At 39.7% G+C, this 25,288-nt stretch overlaps 1 protein-coding gene across 1 annotated transcript in view; it reads left to right on the top strand.

The window, feature by feature from the left end:
* Positions 1-25,288, top strand: part of pebp4 (phosphatidylethanolamine binding protein 4) — a gene marked incomplete at both ends in the record, with an annotated part of 51,815 nt that overhangs the window by 10,304 nt on the left and 16,223 nt on the right. Inside the window, one exon of the mRNA XM_079222885.1 lies at positions 14,472-14,570. Coding sequence (XP_079079011.1) covers positions 14,472-14,570 — 99 coding nt within the window. The remainder of the gene's footprint in view (positions 1-14,471; positions 14,571-25,288) is intronic.

A 25,288-nucleotide genomic window follows, 5' to 3' on the forward strand; every position in this document is an offset into this window, starting at 1 on the left:
GTCTCAGCGCTGCCCACTCTCCTCTGTGTTGGCATGCTGGAGAAAGCGAGGGTGGGGTTCCTCTTTAACAGACCCTGTCATTCCTAGGAAAGCCTACATGTCCACCCATGCAGGATTCCTGATAGGTCTTCATGTTGGGGATGTGAGAGTGCAATGATAGGGATTTTATGTTCAGTCGCCGATGGTCTTCACTCAGCGAAGAGTCAAGGGTGTATGTTTAGATAAACAGACAATGCACTCTCTTGAGCCTTTACATGACAGTGAGGGTCAACAAGTGAAACATGTTCTGTAATATCCATCTAATTGCATATTCAGTGTCATCAGGTGGGTGTTCTTGGCTCTGCTGGATTAAATAAGCGTGTTTGGCCGAGATTCAGGGAGTTTATTTCCTTAGCTAATGTTCCCCTTTGTCATTATAACACCCTGTTAAGCTGACCCGTGTCCCGCTCCATTCAGTCATTACCCATTACTACTCAGCATATATGATTCATGCAAGCCTCCTGAAGAGAAAAGAATTACAACCTTCTGCTACCAGGAAAACTGGATTGATTATGCATATTCAATGGATTCAAGAGAGGCAATAAACCCCCTAAGCCACCTTTCCACATAGTAAAAGAATAATTGGCACCTTGTGAAGCATGGCTGTGGCATGTTGACCACCACAGGTGCAAGAAGAAGTACTCAAATGGATAAATGTGCAAATGTCTCACATGCTTAAGTGAGATTTCACCTGACACATCTATATCTCATGACTAATATTTTTCTTATTTCTCTCACCTCCTTTTCCTGTTTTCTTCTTCTCACCACTCACCTTGGCATTGACTTGTAAAATACAGTCTATTTTATGTTTTTGAACCAGTTGTACCCTGTTGTTGCAGTATCACAGTATTCCTTCACCTTATATTTGGTTGAAGAGCGTAGGCTGCAATACTTTTTATTCTGTGGCTGTGAGTAAAATATAATTTCAATTACCATGAAAATGCATTGTATTATCAATGGGAGGATAAGAACAGATTAAGGAAGCTCTGGGATGCTCTTACAGATGACAATGGTCAGGTTTCTATGCAAGCAGCGGTATTGGAGAAAGTGATAGATTTTCACCACTTGACAAAAGCTCAGAGGAAAAGAGGTGGTTTAACATGTAAAGCCGATTCAACAGACCCTAATGGGAACATGGCAACATGTTTAATATCGATAAACAGGTCAACTTCACGTGCAAACTAACAAAGAAAATATGCAAAAGTTATGTTAAAATGGGGGACACATTTCCAACATGACAATTATGAAAATGAATAAATTAGATCCAAAATTTTGAAGAAGCTTCAGCACAGAGGCAATAACAAGACAGACTTTAATAAAAATACCGCTTGAACCTGTGCGTCCTGATTATTATTCAGTCACACAGACATTCTATCTTGTCGGTTCATATACATTGACGGCAAGATTGTTCAAATAGAGATTCATAATCTGCATGGGAAGTGCATCTGCTGCTGTGGATACTTAGACAAACATACAAGATTAAATTTCTATTTATATGAGCCACAGACACCTAACATTTACTGGGGAATCGTTGTAAGCTCTGAAGAAGACTGGGTCGCACTTTGGCACAGTAAGAAATTCGTACAATTTATTAATGTGATCTGTCCAGCAGGGAGATGTCTGCAGCCTCATACGCTCAAACATATCACCTTTAAAAAATATTGAGTTGTTGTGTGCTGTTTTTTTTCATTCTTACCATAAACAATGTAAGAAGTTAAAGTTTTTTTCTTTTTTCTCTTTTTTTTTAAAGCTTCTTCCTCTGTGAGGGAGATCTGGACAGAAATCAACATATTCATTTTCTTATAGATTCTATAATTTATCTTCAATAAAAAATATTTACTACAGAATTTCAGGACTTTATGGACAGGATTACTGTGGTTCTTATGCTTAAAACTGAGGTAATTTACTTTTTTTTTTGCATTGACAGCCTCTTTTCTTTTAGAGCAAAGTAATCTCAAAGTTAAAAGTGATGATTTGAAGTTTACTTAAGACCCAGATGCTTGGCTTAGTGGCATTTTGCCCAAAATGTTTTGTGCTTCTCATTTGTGGTCCGGCGCAGGGTTTAGTTACAGTTGTGTCCCAATCCTCTGATTCACCTTCTTTAGGAACAGCTTCAGGGCTGCTCATAATGCTTAACTCTCCATAATGCCATCCCCTTCATCTCCCCAGTGGTCTTATTGTCTTAACTCTGGATGGGAAAAAAAACAGGTTAATACACGTTTGGCAGAGTGAAAGTAAAGTATCTTTTTAAGATGCACTCTATTCAAGTTTTTCTTTGGAGAATGCATTTCATCAGATGGCTGTTTCTCCCAACTTGTTTAGTTACCTTGTGGGTCTGTTTTGACTGTTTTTTAAAGATATATTACCAGAGATTCATTTTGCTTTTGACATTGAAAGCTTGTCGCTCGCTAATGGTAGCAGCAATCAGGTCCATTGATGCTTGATTGATCTGAGAACAGGGGATAATAAAACTGCCTTCCTTGTCATTTTCCTGATCCTGTAGTTTGGAAGCAGAGAAAATCAGAGAAAATGTTATGCAAATGATTTGTTAATCCCTTTACATTATTTGTTCCATTTCTCCCTTTCGCTTTCACACTCAATTTCTAGCACAGCAAGCTGACAGGCGGACACCCTCAGATTGCTAATTCTTAAGATAGAAAAAGAAAATGTCAGCCATCCATTTTGTATTTAGAATATACTTCTACTGTTAATTAATTTATCTTGAATGATTTACCTGAAAAATGCACAAAGAGATCCTGAAAACCCTTGAAAGTACTTCACTTTAGAGACCTTCAACTTTAACCTCTCTCTCTTCTTCTTTGTGCTGGAGTTTTAAGTATAAGCCGAGAGAGCAGTGGCACATGAAACTGTGACCAGTGTTTTTTTTTGATAGTTTTGTTGTCCCAAAGGTTGGTGTTAAAAATAATAAGAAAGAGGTGGGATGGTCTTAGATTCAAGAAGCTTAAAATGCAAAATCTCAAATAAGCCCAATTTCCCCTAGCCAATAGCATTGCATTTTGGTGGGCTTGTGTTGATCGTCTCAACTGACTCACACACCGCCCCTCCCCAAATAAAAACACTACAGATTTACGTGGCTTTTCAAAAAATTGATCTAGACATTTATCCAGCTTAATCTTCTTAACATATTAAAGTGATTTGCTTTACCCTGAAGTGGCTGAAGCTGCGAGCTCACCGCCCTTCATGGCACTAAGACCTGAGAGGCATTGTGGACATCTTTCGCTCTTGAATAAGAGAAAGGTGGGCAGAAGTCAACCTGCTTCTCAGCTGTGGAGCTGTGGCTGTCCCCGCTCTGCGTCCATTTTATTTTTTTTGTTCTGTTATTAGTCCAACTGTTGCACTCAGTCAGTGTTCTTAGGCACATGGCTCTGCCAGCACTGCCCACACTGTGGTGTGGAGGTTTGGAGCTCTCAGCTTTTGAGCTGAACTGAAAGAGCTCTCTCACAGAGTAGGTGTTGGCAGGATGCTTTGTTTCTTTCTGTGAATGTCATGAGAGGTATGGATAATGAGAAAGCTGAAGCTCAGCGATGGCATGATTTATTTGGATGCCAACTTTATGCCTGACTTCATCTGGGCATTTTCAGATAGATGATGTGCTTAACCTTTTCCTCAGACGGGACACAAATCTGAGAATCAGTAGTGACGGTTACAATGTGTTTTTTCCTTAAAACACCACTTCACAGGCTGGGCAGCTAAAAGGTCTTGTTCAAACTCAAGCACGGCTAATGTCTTTATTTGGCACAATGCTCTATGTATGTGCTCCAGGGCATTAGTTTTGCCAGATCTCATCAGTAGAACTGTAAGTGTAAACTTTGAGATATTCATTGTAGCTGAAGCCTGAGACCATGTATTGTCTTCATGGTATTTAGCCCTGAAGAGTCAGATTCAAGTAAGTGTTGATGTGCTTCAAGTATAATTAATTTGATTTGGATAAGTGCCTGAAATATAAAGGCATTTTTAAAATGATCTTAAAACTTACTCTGTCAATGAGTTTTTAATTTTTTTGTATTTCTCGGATAAATCTGTTTGGGTTAAATTTAGATTTTTGGTGAACTGTTAACCAAATTAAGACAGCATTCATTCTGTAAGGCCAAATAATAACGTTTATCTTCAATGTACAATGTGCATGGTGTTCAATAGCTTACTCACCACCTACTGCAGCTGTTCATAGCAGGTTTTCTTACTTTTTCACAATGTTTTGCTCGATACTAAGATATTAGTCCACTGTGCTATACTTGGTGGCTTTTAAAAGCTGCAGTGTCATACCAGAAGAAAATCAAAAACAACATGACAGAGCAAAATATTTAAAAAAACTAAAAAAGCTGTGAATTCACATACATTGTGTTTCTTCTTTTTTCATATTCAAATTAACTGACAATTCATTTCTTGATTTATTGTTTTGTTTACAAAATAATATTATCAATCCAGCAAATCCTCACAATTGAGACACTTGAATGGTTGGTGTTTTTGCTTGATGAAACTACTTAAAAGTATATTTTGTGATTTAATTAATCAACTTATCGTATCAGCTCTAATTTATTGCACCGATTTGTCAATTATGTTTTTCATTTCATTCATTTGTCATTCTTTTGAGGCTGTTTTGAAAATACATGTCAAAATAATATAATATTGTTGTCATTTGAGTAAATAATGGTAGATGTTTTATAAAGCAATAATCAAACAAATTACTAAATGAAACATAACACATACTTATAATAAAAACAATAGTTATTTAGATGTTTTTCCACTAGGCATAGAAGATAGTTTTAGTCCCTCACTAGTGCATCACTGAATCTAAGACTGTTTATCAGTATTTAGCAAAACCTTATCAGAGATAACTTACTTTGCATAGCTAAGTTTGCATAACATACAAATCTAGTTTGCAGGAAATGTATTTGCTGCAAACTAGACAATAACAACCTGCTTAGGAGAGTTTGGCTGCACACAGTGGTGACTTACTCTTACAGTAAACATTTATCCCTGTCCTCTATGTGCTATACCATAATGATTTAAAGGTGCAAGATATGGGAGCCTTTTGATGGCCTCTCAACAGCTCTCAACATGGAGGAGGGTGAGCCGGTGGCTCACAGCTAACAGGGCAAACCGCGCTAACAGTGCAAACTAGGGCGGAAGTGCTAACAGAGCTAACAGTGTTTACCTGCTAGGCTTCTGCGACGAAGGAGAGCATTCTGTTCAGGTTGACATTACTCCACTATATCTTTGCATAATAAATAATTGTTTTCTGCTATATTATTTTTCAGAATTTAAATAAATGAGTAAATGTATCCACTTACTAGCATACGTCATGGGGTAAAATGTAGTGTTTTGCTCTATCCCTTTTCAAACTGACAGGTACTTGACCTCTTGTACTTGGACTGAAAAATCATACACTGAGGCTGTCCATACAAATATTGTTGAACGCAGCACCGCTCCACACAGACAAGTACTTAAAACAAACTATGAGTGGTTGCTTCTTTTCATATCGCAGAGAATAGGAGAAATTGATTGGAACTGGGAGGCTTAGGACAGGATTTTCCTCAACCATAATATTTTTTCTTTAACAACTGCAGCTTAAATTTAGATTTTTTTTCTGGCTTTGTTTTTTATTTCTTTGTCCAAATCCTATCGAGTGGTGCTTCAGGTTTTTCCTTGAGTAAAAAGTTGATATTGTTGTAGGGAGGGAGAAAGGACTTTTTTTCATGTGTGCAGGAATGTAGATTTCTTCCCCCCGTGAAATCCTAATTGTGCCTTGGAGGGCTGGTAGGGTATCTCTGCTCGGCTCAGCTCTACAGGATTTGTGTCTGTGTATGTTAGAGTATGTCTCTTAGCTTGAATGCGGATATAACCCTTTCATTGCACAAGCTGCTGATTTTTCAAATTTGCCGATAGGCTGATCCTGTGCATCCGTAGCTTTTTGTAGAAAACATTGAAAGTTTTTGTTTCGAAAGCTTCCATATTTAATTTTCTTTCCCTGAAATATTTGATATTTGTTAAGAATTAATGCAGATAACAAGTGGATCTCTTTCTGTGGATCAACTGTATATGAAAATTAAGCTCCTGAGAGCAGGTCTTGTCAATAGTGTATGGTCAGATTAAGAATATATCTTGGGTCAAACTATGTCTGTCCCGTGTGCTTTTTGAATTATTGCTGTGGATTTATCTGCCTCCAGCGACATATCCCCCTGGATTTGGTCTATGTGAGTTAGGCAGGTTATGGTTGACAGTCAAAAAGGAATTGCAACAACATATATGCAGAGATTATTGCTGTAGTCATTAATTGTTGCTTGAAAAGGGATTAGGATTACCAGTCCTATAGAGCACTCTAACACCTGTCCTTCCCCATATCTAACAATGTGACTTAATTTTTCCTTATTTCAGTATCAGTTCAAGTTGGCAAAATAAAAAAGGCTGATTTATTCAAATGAATCATCAACGCTGGAAATGATTCAATATGTGCCACATTCAGATGGGTGATATATTATTCCCTTGGGGAGAGGCAAAGATGGAGCCGTGGAGCTGTTTTATTTGTGCTGTCTTTATCAGTGTGTCAGGCAGAGAGGCTGAGCTTGTTCTCTATGAATGTACGAGCCCTTGAACCATAAACCTGTACCTCCTCTGATAACAGTTTTTGCATTGTGATATAAGTGCCATTCTTTGTGATGTCCTCTCTGACAGCGCTAAATATATCAACATACACAAAATGATCTGTCAGACGAATTATTTTATTCCAACCAGTTCTCCAAAACTAAGGATTTTCTGTGCTGCGTGCACAGTGTGTGTTTTTGAGGACACATTGTGGATTTTGTTAAGGATTCAAATCAAAGCTCAGTATTGTGGTTGCATTTCTACAAGCTTTGCTATTCATGCTCTTCATGTTTTGCCTGTAGGTGAACATCTTAACTGTTCTTTTGTGTCCTCCATACCTTGTGTTGTATACATCGTTTAATGCTATTTCTGCTGCTGGGACCTCAGACTGCTCTGACGTCTGAGATTGCCACATCTTCCAAGGTGATAAGAGTGCTCCCTGAATTACTCAGTGCCCGTGTGATGACATGGCCCTGATTGTCAGACGGGTGGGCTGGTGACACTGGAACACAGACGGTGCTTGTCTGTTTGAAATATTCTGTTTCAAGCTTCCAAGCCCTGGGCAGTCCTCTCTCCCAGTCTCCCAACACCCAGCTTCGCCCACTGAAACAAGACTCTTCCATACTGGAAAATCTGGCCCTGTCAACTGGCAGTCTTGACTAGGTTCAGCCCACACGCCAAGCACCCCCCACCACAAAATCCACCCCTTAATGGGCACTAGAGTTTGCCACCCCATGTAGATGCCTTTTGGTCGCCATCCATGAATGGCGTCAATAGCATCTTCCTACACAACAGTGACTGAACGGAGGGCACAAGAAAATGTGGGAATAATTTACACTTTCTCACTGTACTACCATCAGAAACCATAATTAATCATGATAGAAAAAATGTGGAAGCCATCTTGGCTGGTGAGACACACAGTGCCTGTGAACAGGCCTGACACCTTTAACAGCTCTGATGGCCAGATAGGAATGAGTGTCAGAGTGCTTACAACTAAGCTCCCATCATGGCAGCATGTATCCCGTCGTCTTCAGAATTGTGTCTGCTGCATGATGGTTCTTCATGAAGAGCCTTTCTATATTATATTACATTATAGGCAGTCGTTAAAACTGTGCCACTAAGTGTGAAAATAGATCCAACAATAGCAATTATTCTCCTATTATAATAAATATGTCTTTCACTCTTATCACTCCAAGTAAAAAAAAAAAAAGGAAAATAATTAAATGGCTTCCAAAATAACACATAAAGACCCAAACAAACTGTTAATTTGCAGAGCACATGTTAAATGTGAGCTTTAGGTGTGTACAGCTTTGACAATTCATGTCAACTTGGTGTTTTCAGTTTCAGTCCACTAACCAAAACATCCACTAATCCCAATAGAACATTATTATTTTCCTCTCTTTAACTCCAAAATTCCCCTTAGTACTTTTAGAATCAAAATAGTGGATTTAGATTCCCGAATACTGGTGAAGTAATTAGAATGTTCTCACCATTAACTTTTATAGGCTACACTTGGTGATAAAATAGCAGATCCATGACTCTCAGTCTTTGACATGCTTGACAGACTAATTATGGATATGAGTCCAGTGCTGCAATTTGCCCTGTTTGACTGTGTTGTGTTCTGAGCAGCCAAACTACATGACACAAATATGTCCCTCTTGCCTCATTTAGCCTGGCTGCATGCTACTTCAGAGCACCTGTTAGTGGTAGTTACTGTGTTGGAGCATGTGCATTTGCAGAAATGCTTTCATGGCAGTGAGTAGGTGTATGTGTGTAAAGCCACCACTAGAAAGTGTTGAAAGCCTCAGCTAGCAAGATCGCATCCAGGGTGACTAATAAGCTTAACATGAGCACGGCTGTGTTCGCAAGCATAGTGCGGTGAAAGAGGTCTTCAATGTTGAGAGAAATGCAGAAATGCTACCCTAGGCTGCTACTAATTCCTTCACCCCCCTCAAGCTCCAATCAGACTGTGAACCATCTTACCGTTAGCTATGGCTCCATAGCAGCTCCAAACTGCACCACGAAAGAACAAGGCTTTGCAAACAGTGTTCAGGACCGACTGCAGTCAAACAAGTTTTTCAGAGAGCTGTGTTTTTGTGGCTCTATCGGCCAAAATGACTGTTTCAAGGATTTTCAGGTGAGACAGATATTGAATATGCAGAAGCTATGGGGTCTGAAAAAATATGGCCTTGCCTGATTTAAGTGTTTATGTGATTATGTAACTAACTTGTGTTTTTATATTCCGCTGTGATTCCACTTTCACCGCTGCGTCCTCGCGTCGCAGCTCACTCGTTTGATTATCTACCTTACGGGGAATTTGTAGCTGTGTGGTCTTTAGCCCTAGAAATAATATGCGTATGTACCCACATGTGACTTTCCTTTGACCAAGAGGATCCTCAAAGTGTGGATTTATAAGCCACTTCATACTCCACTCCTGTGTGGGAGGGAGGCTGAGTTAAAAATAGGCAGGTTTGGAGGTAGTGAGCTGCCCGCACTGTGTGAGGCGCTTAAGAACACACTGAAGAGTATTGGCATTCTCTTTGCAAATCATGTATATGTGTCAATAATCAATCTGAGTGTTAAACCAGTAACTGTAGTTGTTACTGGCTCTTGTGAAATAGCCCAAATCATCTTGTATAATGGTCTCAGAAGCATCAATGGCACTCGCGTTGCATCGAAGTGACAAGAAGTGCTCACGTTATGTGTTGTGGAGTTTTATAAAACATGGTGCAGCGCTCTCTGCTGATGTACACCAAAGACATTAAGTCATCTTTAGCTTGTTGACCTTATGTGTGTGTCAATGTACAGCACGTGTCCATGTGTCTACATTTCTTTCATATACCATCTTAAAGCCATTTAGTATTGGGCTTTTCATGAAGTCGGGGGAGAGTCTGAGTTTTTTTTTTGTGTGTGTGTGTGTGTCAAAATCAAATCAGAGGAAGCTGAGATATCCTGACTTTCAGTCCCTAGTCAACTCTGTCTTCCATAAATTATATTGATACATTACTTGTTTTGCCAAAATATTTTGAGAAAAATGTAACTACTGCCCGGATAATGTTCAGTGTGATCATTTTTACCAATAAAGCAAGTGCTACATTTTAATACCGCACACACATGTCAAGGTGGTTGGGGTGGAATGTTTTAAGAAGAAGGAATGCATTCAAACTGTTTGTTGGACCTTCATGATGCATTGAAGGAATTGTTTTGGTGAGACATGTGTTATGTAAACAAGAAAACGCCACAGTGCACTTTTAAAAAACATGAACTATGAACTAAAACATTGGATACCACACTCGCCATAATGTAACTAAACCTCTTTCCTTCAAACTCTTTTACTTCAAACTCAATACCCCCAGTTCAAGCCAAGATTACTCAAGTGATGTCATTTAAGTAATTTTCTACTGTTTCTACTATCATTATGTTATATCTTGTTTCACAGGCTGAGTAGTATCCCCAATAAGCTATTTTTTACATTTAAAAGTGGTGGAGTATCATTTCCCATTATTTGTTTTGTGTATTGAGAACTGCAGGTATAAAAAGCCTTCCTGCTGTCTACATTTTTAAACATGCAGACCATTTAACAGTTGTAGATATCTAAGCTGACATTTGTATTGATGTCTCTGGAGTCAAAACAAGACATTTTAATACAATATTGTTTGACAAAATTCCCCAAATTTCCTTTTTTGTTTTTCACCCAGTTACTCTGTGGCAGATTACCAACCAGCCCTTTATGACTTCCCAAGAAGAAGGTTTCATAATGCTGCTTGCGGTGAGGAACAATGAGGTTTCAAAGCTTCTGCAGATGAGAGGTGGGGTGGGTGACTGTTATTAATGGCCAACAAGGGCCTCCTCACCTGTAAGGATCGTGACCTCTAGGTGAGTGCCACAGCCCCCTTCTATCTCCATCTCATTTTTGGGTCCATGTCCTTCCACTCTCTGGTCAGGATTCAATTACTGCTGACTGGCTGACCTTTGACCTCCCCTCCAACAGGATGCTTATCCTGACAGTGGTACCACTGTTACGCTTCACATCACTTGCTCTTCTGCCCCTTTCCCTCCTATCTGCCTCCAAAATGAGACCTTATTACTTTGTCCTCAGCATAAAAGTCCACACATATTTTCTGCATGAATTCACTTGACACTAGATTATATTTTGACTTTCATTTTGAATCTTTTATAAAATACTGTTTAGCTGCAAAAACACAGGATTTTTTTGTTGAGATTTATCATTTGAAAAATATACTTGTACAGTTGTGTTTTAGAGTTTCTATTTTTCTGTATTTACGGATCGATCTTTCAACCTTGTTCTAAGCTGCAGTCGATGGTTGTTAAGCCTTCGCCGTGTCTTAATCACAACACAGATACCTGTTAATTACCAAGCAAGTTCAAGTATTTTTGCTACTTAAACAGGGATTTAAGATCGATGCGTTGCTTTGCCCCGGGTCGCGCTTTGAGCACAGTTGACCATTTAATGAAACGTTGTGGGTTCTTTGCGCAGAGGCTGAAGGAGATGAAGAACAGGGAGGATAAAGCAATGGGTATATTAATAGGCAGCTGTACGGATGACACTGTTTGGTATTGGGTCAGGGATAAAGCATGAACTTGTAAACTCACAGAGGGGCCTCTCTTCCCTCCCTCCCCCTCGCTAACTCACTCTCGCCCTTCGTGGTGTCATCAGTTAGCAGAGCTGGGCTCGATAGCCCATGCAACTCTACGAGAGCAGCGATTAGACATCTCTCTGATTCTCAGCCCCAGCAGAGTTCACTCAAAGGTAAGCCAGTAGTGTACATCCTCAGAGACACTGGTATTCCTCTGCCTTTGTTCTTTGCCGTCTTCTGTTTTGCAAATAGTGTATCTACTCGATGCTATTGGCATGTTGTGGGAGTTTCATGTCATCTCTTGAAAATACACAATATAAAAAGTTGTTTTTATTTTTCAAACTGCACCTGCATTTCTATATCATATTAATCCAGAAGTGTTTTTTATTGACTCCCCCATCAAACCTAACACCCCTCCTTACCACTGACCAGTAGCCGTGACAGAGACACCCAGTCAGCTGCAGGGTTTATTCCAGCCGCCTGGCGTCTGAGGTTTGGTCCCATTGGGCCGTTTTGCTGTGATCACAGCAGGCTGTGGGAGGTTAATCCCAAGAGAATGCAGGCTCAATCTTCCCCACCTCCAGCCTACACCCAGGTGCCTCCTGTATAATGGGCCTATGGAGCTCGGTGGTCTGTGGCCAACACCTACCAGGATTTCACTTCTGCTCTGAGCTCTCCGATTGTTCTGACATTTTCAAAGTCCTTTAAATACCATTACAGAGCACAACAGAGTGGGCAACTGACCTCTCGTCTCTTTTACAATTATGTAAATCAACTAGATTATAAGACATTAAACAGAGGAACGTCAAAACAATTCCTCACTATTAGCTTTGTGTGTTCTCCAAAATATAGAAAATAAATCAGCGAGAGATTTGATTAGCTGTAGTGTTGAAGCAAATCTAAATTTCAAATGATCATCAAGGCTCAAATGTTATGTTTCCTCATTTGTATTAGTAGTGAATTAATGCTGATAACATATTATTTTTAAACGTGTTCCTTCCAGTATCCAGCCATGAGAATTAGCCACGTTAAAACATGTTTTGATATACATTTAGTTTGTTCGAGCCACAATAAATTATTTCAGATGGCACAATATGCATCTGTTTTTCCCTGGAGTCTTTCACACATATCTGTGCGTAATTAATGTGGATTTTGACAGATGGAGAAAAAAGTGTTCTTGTAAGAGGGAAGGGTACATGCCACAATGTGTGAAGTGCAAGCATGGAGGGAGCTTCTTGTATTATTTGCTGCCCGTGCCAGCTGGACCAGCCAGATTCTTACAGGTAGAAATTCAAGCACACATTATGTGCAGACATTGAAATTCAGTACCCACCATAAATAGGCCATGTGTTTGTTTTTAGTTATAAATTCATGTGAAATGCTCTTAATGTTGTACAAATAAGACTGTTCTATACAGTACATCTCCATGCATGTATATACAGGAGATATAAAATATCACACCGTCCATGGTAACTTTCGTGAAATATCTAATAAAGTGCTATTTCTTTCAATGATAATTGTGACTGGAGGTAATTTTTTATTTAAGTGTGTGTGTGTGTGTGTGTGTGTGTGTGTGTGTGTGTGTGTGTGTGTGTGTGTGTGTGTGTGTGTGTGAGTGTGCTGTTATTTGAAACCATGCTATTTCTGAATGCATCAGGGTCTGACTTAAATATTAGTGTAACTACATTATCACAGTGTTTTTGCCTGGTAGCAAACATGCACAAATGAGGATTACAACTCTTGAGAAGGCAACAGGTCATGGTTGGTAAGCTGCCCGGGGGGGTCACTGATATAGAGTCATTTTTGACAGGCTGTGGAGGAGGCTCTATTGTTCCTGGTGTGTCTGGATGTTACCTGCAGGCACTATCGCTGAGACTACAGTATTATCCTATTATTAGGCTTAGTTGTTTACGCTTATTACTGCTTGTCAGGTAGGCAGAGAATCCTTCTGAAAATGAGCATCTGCAGAAAAATACATGACTACTTCTTTATCTCATTCAAGTACATCGGCTTACGATAATTTTCAGAGGCCTTTAAGAATGTCTTGATAGGACACAACAAACAGAAATTCAAGGTTTATGTTTACATGCGAGCATTTTATTCTATGAAATGTTTCACTGCACTACAGTGTTGTTTGGCAGTCAGTGTAAGAATGTAGGAAACGCTGCATCTGTTTTATACGTATTAAAGCTGATATCATTATGGTCTTGCTTCAGTTGAAAGTACATACACGGTAAGAGGACATCATGGATTGAAACAGCCTTGATTAATGTCTCTGTTTGTAGAGGAAGTGAACAAAATAAAAAAAGCCCATCATATGGTCTGGCAGATTTTGGGCACAGGACCAGGGATGACAAATGTGCTCTTGCAATAATTCAATCTGCTCTCATAATTCTCTAACTTTTAGGGACAGACAGAATGAAAAATTTCCGGCAGTTTAGCCGCCAAGTCAACGTCCAATAACTGTGATCAAGTGTTAGTTAAGATGCTTTTTCTCTCACTTTATCTATTGACAGATTGAGGGGTACAAATATACTGGGTAAGTGGCAGAAAGTTACTGTGAATATGTTAACGAGAGGATTTGGTACCAGATCCAAAATGTTGTCATTTTATTGATGTCACAGTAATGATATTAAGTGTAAGGAACAACAGAGCTGTACTTTTGCTATAGGTAGGTGATTAGCATGGCTACAGAACATATTATCATGTAAATGGCTGACTTTGTTGAACAGTTTTAATTCATGCTTTTCACAACAATGTTGTCATGTGAAATATGTATTTTTCTAAGGAATATTTTAGCGTTGACAGCTGAACTGTGATAAGATTATGTGTCAAGCCAACAAAAAGCCAACCCAAACCTCTGGTATGAAATGTATTTTTTTCATCTTTGTGTACGCAGTCAAAAAGTAAAAGTAAAAAGTAACATCATACAAAATAAACAGCACTTTTTATGAATATAGTAAAATTATGAATGTAATAAAATGCACTGAAGTAATAGTAATAGAATGCATTTGAAGTAGTTGAACTAAGTGTTGTTAGCTGCAGAGATGCTGTCGAGCCGTGGGCAATGTGAAGCACAACCAGCACATGGCTGCATTTAGAAAGCGAAAGGGATCAGGTACCGCCGTTACTGGAACTGCCTCTGGGCCAATCTCAATATGTGTCGTACTGTAGTAAATCATGTTATCTGTATTAAAAATAGTAATATATGAATCCTCTTTTTGTTTGCAGAATAAGATGTATGCTCTAGTGATGGTTGATCCTGATGCTCCAAGCAGCGCCAAGCCAACATCTGCTTACTGGAGGCACTGGTTGGTCGTGGACATACAGGTAGAGTAAGTCTACGATAACCTTTACTCTCACTTAAAAAAAAAAGCGTCCTGTGTTTTAGTGATGGGGACACGGACAGCATTTGTTATTGGATTAGGAGCTCATATGGTACCAATTTATGAAGGAGCGTTTGGATTCTTGAAAATTGTGCATTTTCATAATCTCGGGGTCTCACTTGGCATGTCTTGTGTTTACATCTGCACTGGGGCCGATCGCAAGGCTGAAAAATTATGAATGGTTTTAAAGCCTAACTTGGTGGCAAAGGGATGCCAAGTTCAAAAAATGTTAATTTTTCATATCATGTATCTTGTGCAATAAATGCCTGTGACAAAAGTGTGGGAGTAAGTCTTTCTAAATGGCTGTGAAAGTTTGCAAGGCCCTGTCAGCAGCAATTTCCCTCTGCTGCAGAGAGCCCGGGACGTGTCAATGCAGGCGTGTGAGACTGAGATTGAGGAGAGCAGCATGCGAGGCGCACACTCTTTCTCCATAGAGCTCCAGTCCCTCAGCTCCCCCTCCAGTGGAGAGATCTTGGCAGAGTGTCCTCCCTTCATCTGTTCCCCCAGGCAGAGCAGCTCCCCCAATGATCCACACTTCTCCATATTTTACACCCCCGAAATGGGCACCGCTCCGATCCCCATATTTCTCTTCATATTTCACTCCTTTTTATCCATTCGTTTGTGTGTTTTCACATTCTTGCATTCTAACGCCAAATGCGTGTTGAGTTGTTGATTGCCTCAAATATTTGGAGGTTTGCAGACATTTTATAATCCCGCGGGAACCGGGAGATCAACCCAGTAGATTAAGACTAGTGGTCTAAAAAAACAACCACACAAAGACGCTTCGCCGATGTATCACTGCTCCCGTTTCATTTTATAAGGCGTAGTTGTACACTAAAGTAAATGCCACATTGATTCAAAGATCCAAATGTGATGTATCTGGGATATATATATTTTAGTAAACCTTTCAGCGGGAATTCAGAATTTTGTGATTCAGCTCATCGATGCTGCGCTTTAGAGATGATTTATGCAACCACATTTCTGATTGCCTGTAAGGATGTTTACCTCATATCACTCGCATACGTAAACGATATACAAACAAAATTCGACTTTCTAAAATTGCATTAGGCATCACCTTTGCTTCTTATTTTTAAGCCTGTCTAAGTCTGTCTGGCCATGAGACCAGCTGTGAATAAACAAATGTATTTCAAATACTCAGACGGACCACATTCTCTCTAGCAATTCAATTTCCTGTCACTCGTGTGGGTGTTGACCTGCGTTGCCCATGTAGGGATTGGCCACTGTGATGGGATGTTTTTCTGATTGTGACTGGTGGTTGGTCAGAAGGGTTAATGAGCCTTTTGAGTGATGCCAACCTGTAGTGGGAGGTGTTTAATTGACCAGGGTGACTAGGTCACATCACACAACCTCAGTTTAGTTTTTTCAAGTGTCGATGTGAATGTGTTGGATTTTGTTTCAGGGCAGTTGTGATTTTGACAGCAATGTAGTTGAATTTCGTGTGTGTGTGTGTGTGTGTGTGTGTGAGTGTGTGTGTGTGTGTGTGTGTGTGTGAGAGAGTGTGTGAGTGAGAGACTTTTGTATGTGATGAGAGTGAAGCATCTTACAATAATAGTTAAACCGCATGGTAGATTATTTGGGTTATTTGTTAAGCAAAGTAGTTTGTTTAGCTGAAGTCAGGGGTCATGCCTTCAAATGTCAAATGGATCAGTACTTTTGATCCTCACTCGTCAAACAGCACGAGCTGCACCAGCCATATTCTTGATATATATCAAGAATATATATATATATATATATATATATATATATATATATATATATATATATATATATATATATATATATATATATATATATATATTCATTAGTCCAAGGTCATGCAGTCTTGTAGATGACTCAATAATTAGTGTGTATTCTTTATCTGTAGCCACAGCTAAAAAGGTAAAAGATTTCCTTAATTCAACTGAGATTGAAGCAAGGTCAGTCTGGACTGAGCAGCACAGCACCATAGATTTGCACTGATTCTTCAGCCGAGGTCTCATTAGAGCGGCGATTGCAACAGAACAAGTACACACTGGGCTACCTTGTTTATTATAGACTCATCATTCACCTTGCTTTGAGCTGAATTATTTCACTAGCTCTTCACTGATCACAACATGTGCTGAGGATCTCCTCACAATGAGTCAGCCATGCCAAAGCCCTCTTTAACCAAAGAGAGAGGTGTTTGAGAGCCTGATATTTGTTGCCACACACCGCACAGTGCCACATACTTGTAGTATTCATCCTTAACTAGTGTGGAGCCTTATGTGAAGCCGAATTTAGTATTAGCAGGCAGGTTTATTGGTCTTCCTAAAGAGAAAAGGCTTGAATTGTTACAATTTTAATATAAATAATAATGTCCTTACCTTCTGACGTTATTTTGTCTTGATGATTATGAAAACATAAATTTTGTTTCAGGAAGAGAACATGTTAAGGACACACAGATACCACTATTTGCAGACCAATTACAAGTACTTACATTTGAGTACTTGCCGATACCGAGGACCGGTTTGAGTACTTAATAATACCATTACAGTTCTTACAATGACTCTTTTTCATCAGATGTTACTCACTTTTTGACTTTTTAACTGGCATTTTTACATTCAACATTGTGTTTTCCTGACACAAACAGAGCATAGTTCGCCACAGCCTGAGCTGTTGAAATGAATGGGTCAAGGCCTCCAACGCTGTATTCAGTTCTCTTTTTACTTACTTCACTTTCATCATCAGCTGATGGCTATTAAGTTCAACACGGAACCTTAGCTTGAGTCTCCTCATGGGTCTTGAGGAGTTGTAGCATTAATTTACAATCAAACAAGCACACACTGCAGTGCTACACTCACATCGATAAGATAACTGATCACTTCATACTCTTGCTGTCTCGAGCAGTCACATGATTATGTCACGCCTGGCTTTCGATACACTGGCGGAAACGCTGACAGATAATGCTTCTAGGCAGACACAGAGTTTTCAGGCTAACTGATTTATTGCAAGTCATTTTAGACTGATTGCTTTCCAACAATAAATCATTTACATACACAACCTATTTAGTTGGTATGTTATTTATGTGGACACAGGAAACAGATACGGATACTGCTGTAAGGGTGGAAATAAACTACATTTTGCTCAGCTGTATATATTTTACTAGAAACTTTAACTGGATATGGCTTTTTTGCTTGCTTTGGTTTGGTTTTTATATGTAAACTGTGTGGCTAGGTGTCTCGTCTTCTCCCACCAGCTGTCCACTTTCTTTTAGAACTCACATTATTGGATGCTCTATATGCATTTTCATCGAAACTGCCTGCATTTTTACTGACTCCTTAAGCAACAGAAACATTCATTTAGAATCTGTCTTTAAAAAAAAAAATCAATTATGGACAATTACCAAAATAACCATCAACAGATTGTTGTCTAGCTCTCAAAGTCAAATTCCAGATTGTGAGGCTCTCCCTCCCTCACTCTGCTCTCCCAGAGTCTAAACCAATGCAGATGTTCTGGTATGGTCTCGCAGCGATAATTACTGTAACAAGCAAATCATTAGTATCTGAATAGAGGCAGCTTATATAAATACAGCAGTGGGTCTTACTTTTACTTGTTAATACTTATTTGCTCATTAATGTTGATGGTTTGTAAGTCGACATGATGCAATATGAATTTACAAAGGAGTGCCCCAGCTAAAGCGCTTTCCTGCTCTCAGAAATGCCACGTTGTTCACTACCTCTAGAAAATCCCCTTTTAAATAGCGATGTATAGCCTTGTGGTTTCATGGATTTTTTTCTTTCTTTTTATGATGATGTATGAGGTTTCTCTGGTCCGAAGGTTTATCTCCATGACATTGTCTGTACCTCAAGTTATTTTATCTCTAAAATTATTCTTTGAAAAATAATGATAATAATATCCACCAGATGCATACGCATTTATGCTGTCAGCTTTGTTGTTTGATTTGATCGCATATCAGTTTTCTTATTTACAAGCAGCATGAGGTTAATTTTCAACAAGACCAGAGAGTCATGCTCCATCATGAGCTGTTCAGGCTGTAGTCAATCAGAGTCCTTTTCAGTCAGGACTTCTTCATTTCCTGATTTACTTCAATACAGTCTTTGGATTGGAAACGATCATGTGTTTGTTAACTTCCTCTCCCTGGCTAATTGAAGGCCAGTTGGACAGTTTAGCACACAGTGTGCTGTGCTCATTATTATGGTGCATGAAGGATATGCATGCTTTAACATCCATCTCTGTTGTAGCAGCTCCCAAAGGGGAACAGAGCCTGTGTTCTGCTGCTGGTCAGGCAAATACAAACAGTGAAGTATTGTGACTGTGTCAGACCAGCTGGCTTTGTGTTTGTGAATTCTGCAGCCTGCAGAGATCGTCTGCTCCACACCTCAAGATGTCCTTTAACTGCAAACGATTAAGCGTGTAACCCCTTATTGTAGTTTATTCAATGATTTTTGTCAAAAAAAGGGTAACACTGGTGTTATTTTGTCATTGTTATTATCAACCACTCACCTCATACAGCCCCCCCCCCAGCATTTTGTTCTTCTTCCTGCAATCATTATTGTTGTTGTTTGATTGTTGTTTGACCATAATGAAGAAATACTATGTGCCAACCATTGTGATGCTATAGCTCATTTATTAGTGTTTCATATTTTTGGGAACAACAATAGTTCATGTCACAGAGGAACAAGCTATATCAGGTTGATGTCAAGTTTTGCAAAAACTCTCACACAAGCCATTAGTGTTAGCTGAAGCAAATGATAGTACTGAGTGCTGAAATTAAATGTCTAATCGCTGCAAAAGCCAATATTCAATATTGCAAATAAACATACACAATTGCATTGTTCTTTATCCTGTAATTATCTCTACTGTGGCATGTTGTGATTTAAGCGTTTATTTTTTGACAGACAGCTGCCCCCATATGGAAGCCAAAAACAATTTCCCAAAGGCCAGACAAACCATAGCTAGCTTCATTGTGAGAACAAAGAACCATTGGTATTATTCATAATTAAACTCTTATTGTGTACTCTGCTGGATATTTCCATTCTTCTGCCTCTCTCCTGCTTACTCTCGTTTCCCCTCTCCGTACTTTGCACCTCGTGCTGGGAACATCTGTCTGGCGTCAGAGTGGAGCCTGGCTGTGCAGATTGGAGCAGGTAGAGGAGCACATTGTAGCCCAGCTAATGATGAGAGTGTCTGCCCTCTCTCTTGGAGGAGACGCAAGCTGCTGCTTCACGCTCGCTCACTCCACTCATACGCCCAGGGAAACAGATTTCCAAGCATATGCAGTATGTTTTTAATCCAGTTGAGCACTTCATTTCCCAGCAAACACAAATAACCTTACGGGACATCCATATCTTATGACAAGGGGGTGGGCGCAAAGGAATTGAAAAAAAAATCCTTTTTAATGTGATTTTTCTCACTCAAAAGTTGCTAAATATGCTCATAACCCAGGTTAACCGTTTGCTTGTTTATGGTTTCAAAAACTTTTACACAGACGTGCCTCCTGGCTCCAAGTCATATGAAGCAACTTTATCCAATCCAAACTCCACTTGGTGCACCTGTTGTCATCCTTTGTTTGAACTTAATCTGACAGCATAAGCACATGTTCTTTGTGAGCAGTGCCTGAAATATTTTTAACAGATTGTTGTCGAAGATATACATGTGAGAAGAAATAAGTATCTGATTAAGAGTTATGCCAGAACTTAAAGAAATGTTTTTGAAGAAGTCAGAAAACAACTTGTGCTGCTGGAATTAGTTTGACCCTGATAAAGTTTCCAATGCAGGTCATTTATATTTTTTCCTAAATATCCAAATCCTCCCTCAGTACAAGTCAACAATAGCCCTTAACATGGAGACTCAGCTGGAGGTGCTTAACATTTAGAGAGGCGCTCAACCTGCTGTTAGCTACAGCCAGACAAATGTCAGAGGTGGTACTACATGGAGTTCAGCTTGTGGAAGTCATTCCCTCACTAAACCTCATCAGACTCCCCTCTCACATTAGGATGCTAGTGTTTGTTAGTTTGGCTTTTTTAGATTTAGCTTGGCATTTTATTTTTCTTCTTCTTTTTTTAAAGCTTTTGGACCTTTTCTAAGGTTTTCCATTTTAATGTGGGCTTGTGTGTGTGTGTGCTGTCTGCATGCACAGATTGGTGTGCAATTTATGAAAGGGGTACCGCTGATTAGTGGAGCCCACTTCATACCTGAACTTGCTGTCACTGTGGCCCTGCTACATCTGGACCCATCTGGACCTTGTGTGCAAACATCCTGTAATAATACGATCGATCTTGTCTTTCTTTCAGCTTATTAACAAGCACGCTCTTCTTCTTCAGTGTGGGCTGCTGCTCTCACTGTTCTCTGCCACCTAAAGGGAGAATTACATAAGAATCCTCCGCTCAATTGTCAGCTCCATCCCCCGTCTACATATAATACACACACACACACACACACACACACACACACACACACCACACACACACACACGTTACTGTAGCTGATAACCTACCAAGACTTGCCATCTCTGTAATAACTGACCTCCCTGCTGTGGTTGCCGTGGTGAGATGATTGAGGAGGTTTCACTGCATGAAGAACGTGAGCTGCTATCAGAAGCTGTGAATGCTGTTTGGCCAGTGAGGGAATTATCATCCATAAATTATAGATTTCAGATGTTGCTTAATAGTTTTTCTAAGAAAACTAAATTCATATTGATTTTACAAGTGAATTTAGTCTCCTTCATGGGGAAAAATAAATTAACTCACAGTTTTTTTTTTTAGGAAGTAGGCCCATCATTTGTGTCAGTGTGCTACATTAATGTAAACCTGCACACCGTCCTAGGAAAATCATGATTAGTCTCCAAGAAAAAAAAGGACAACCTGGAAAGCCCCCTTTGATCCAGTCTGTCACAGTAAAGCCTAGCAAGGGAAAAAAAGAACAGATTGGACCGTCTCCATGCAAATGCAGTTTAAAACCAGTAGCTCTGCACACATAAAGGCGCTTCTTTTAATATGTGCCCCCTTTCTTCACACCCACGACCATTGTGTATAAAATCCTGTTTTTCCTGAAAAGATTTCTAGTCGCAGCCGCAGACAATGTTCCCCCACACAAGCTGTCGTCTTTGTCATACCCCCCCCCCCCCTACACACACACACACAAACACGCACGCACAGACTTGCACACACACCCTCACCCTCCACTTCAGTAAAGCAGGTTCTCTGGCAGTCGGCCCCACGTGCAAATTCGTGTGTTTCAGGGTACAGGTGGGGGGGCTTCCTGCAGCCTGCCTACCTGTTCCCCTGTAAACTGGTCAATTTTGACAGACATGGATCAGGGGGGGAGAAAGCAGACATGGAAACCAGAAGGGGGAGAGAGGGGCGGGTAAATGAACAAATGTCAGGGTTAGTGGGGGGTTGCCTGGCTGTGGAAAACGCTTCCTCTTAGGGGTGTCTCCTGATAGGGTGCGGTGAAGGGGAGTGAGGCATGCTGATAAAAACAACTCACTAACAATTATGCACACCTAAAATAGCCCTTACTTAAGTATATAGCATGCTTGGCAGTTAATTGTACACAAAAACAAAGACTTCACAAAAGACCTCCTGCAGCCAATGTATTGTATTTTATCTTGGCATGATAATTAAGTGTGACAGCTATGAATGCAAAGTTGGCAGATATTATAGTGGCCTGTCTAACTCTATGTGCTGATTAGGATTGTTTGTATTCCAAAAGTTATACCGAACTAAAAATCAAAACTGCAGTATACTGCAAATAACTATATTGTGTAATTAACAAATAATTACAACTGGTATGGCATTTTAGATCATAAAATAAAGTGTACTCACATACCAGAAACCGTCCAGGTGAAATCTACCATGATTTTTTTTTAAATACTCAAATGTCTGCCCATCATTGTTACAACAGCTTATTGATGGAGGTTTGGCAATTATATACAGATGTGAATGAAATGAAAATGAAAATATAATTTATATGATTTTAAATTGTTCTCAGAACTTGACAATAACAAAAAAAATGGCACAAGAGATGAATCCATTTTCTGCAGATTACAGGCCACATATATTCCTAACCAAGCAGCTGACTGCATGGGATTTAAAGGCAGTTTTCCTAATATTCCCTGGAGATAATGCTTTTCTTAATGACAAGCAAAAATCCATTATCAATGCAATGCTTTAAGTAGAAGCCAACATGTTATCTGTGTTACACTTGAATAATTTGTGTACCATTACTGCATTTCCTCTGAATTGTTCTCTGGATTTGTTCAACTTGTTCTTATTGATATGCTGTAGGACTAACAACCATAAAATCTACCAAGACCTCTGATCTGTACTATTGACCATTATCATAGCCAAGAGGTTTGTTACAATGTGGTATTTTTATGCTACACTTGGTGAGAAACCTGTTTACATTCCAGGGTGCTGTATAGTTCACTTCTCTCCGCAGCTCAGTCTGATTCCAAAGCACTGTATAGATTTCTTTCAGCTGATGAAATTAAAAAGACAGCAGTGTGTGTGTGGTGTGCCTTCCAGCAACGCGATTTGCCTGTGAGTTCACGATACGGGTTGAGAGGGGAGTTCCTTTGGGGGGGATTAAATAGCTCCCTCTCTTCCTTCCCTCCTCCCCTGCCCTCCATACTTGCAGAACACAAACAGCTTGCAGGGCTGTACAGTACTTGTACAACATGTTTGCCACAGTGCTGCTCACAGGTAACAATAAGCCAAGGTCAAAGGTTAAGAGGGATTGTGGAGCTCAGATTCGAGTGTGTTCCTCTGGCAAAGATTGTGCGCACAGTAACAGGAAACAGTGCCCATAGTAACGCTGGGAGAAAGAAAGAGTGAGAGACGGAGAGAGCGAGTTGGCGCAGAAGACGGGGGTATCAAAAAGAACAAGACCAAGGCCGGTTTCAGACAGTCCTAATAAGATTAGCACTGTGTTAGACAAGTCTAGTTAGGACAGTTCTAGTTCTGCTCTTTGACTAATCTAATACCAGTAAAACAGCTGCCCAAGATGAAAGACCTGTATTAGAGAGCTGTCTTTCCATTGTAACAATCACACCTAACCTGAACACAACTGAACTATGGGGTTTTCTGATCCGCTAGTATGAATTACGTAAAATAAGAGTGGAATAAGTATTCCAATAGCAAGACCACAGTGTAAAAATACTCTCATCATACATCCTGCTTTCAAATTGTACTTTTCTGTAGAAAATACACATGTAAACTACGAGTACCTCTAAATTATAGTACAGTGCATTACAGTACTTGAGGACATGTAGTTACAGTCGACCACTACCTTTTTTTTAAAAGAGCGATATAGCGTGTAGCGCCAACCCTCCGGTGAGCTCTCACACTGTTGGCTCTGTGAGCACGTTTGCTGTGGTTTGTACTGTTAGCGCTGTTAGCACCGTTAGCTACAGGCCGCCAGCTCAGGCAGCGCCATGTTGAGAGCTGTTGAGAGGCAATGGAAATGCTCCCAATCTCATATTATGCAACTTTTAAGTAATCCATTTCCTAACCATAAAGGAGTAGCTCAGAAAACTGCTCATCTTTTTAAACAATTACAAATTTGAGTTTGTCAAAAAAAGCTGTTGTCACAGTTGATGTTGTTGTCACCTGCTGGCGAGATAAAGAGTTGTTAAGGATGCCTGGATTCATCAATTGTTAGATTCTTCCGGAAAGATGTCCATGTTTGTAATTGAGAAGAGTCATAATTTTACCGATACACAGAAAATGTGTGTTTCTTAAGATCGTTGAAAACACCACTGCTCTAAGCAACTGATGAACTTGGACGTCTATCTGAACTGTTGGTTAGATTTAAGCTATGGTGAAAGTCTATCTCTGTGAAACCAGATCCCTGCCTTTGTCAGGCGTTTGAATGGGAAGGAGATTATCCATTTAATCTCTTAATCATGCACACTGTATACATAGCTGGTCCTGTGCCTAAAACCTCTGTCCTGATGTATCACAGCCACCTTTTGCATTGAATCCCTCGAACCCACAGACCCAATCAGGTTAGCGCCAATACTGTTGCACATGTTCCTCTCCAGCTGTCAGTATATTATACCCTTAATGCCCTGTTAAAATGCCATCCAGACCAACGGTGCACAAAATGGATTGTGGAAATATGTAGATTTTAAAATGCAGCTTTTTTAAATCCTTCATTCCCACAAATGTAATCAGAATAAAGGCAGATGTTTCATAACATGAATTAGGTTCCTGTACATTTTGCACAGTATATGTTCCCCAAAAGTAGGAATTCATAATGAAGATGCTTTTTGGCCTGAAATTGCTATTCAAACAATTATGTACTTAGTTTCTTCCAACAAATGCATTCCACATTATTGTTTTGCTTCATAGCAAAGCACCCAAAAGACTAAAACCTTTCATTTCAGCAAAGGCCGCTATTGGTCACCGTCAATAAAAGCATAAAAGCATTTATTTCCCACGTTTGTCAAATTAACAGCATACTCCATCTCCCATAGGACTTGTAAGGTTCATTAACCTTTCTGTGAAGTGGGACAGGTTTCCAGCAGTTACCATAACCTCTGTCTCACTCCTACCTCAATTATAATAGAAGAATTAAACATCCAGCGATTCAAAACAGTAATGCTGCCTCTTAAATCCCTTTGTACCAGCTCTCAGTTGTTAATGACTAAAGACACTG

The sequence above is a fragment of the Taurulus bubalis genome (genome assembly GCF_910589615.1).
Source record: "Taurulus bubalis genome assembly, chromosome: 8".
NCBI classification, from domain to species: domain Eukaryota; kingdom Metazoa; phylum Chordata; class Actinopteri; order Perciformes; family Cottidae; genus Taurulus; species Taurulus bubalis.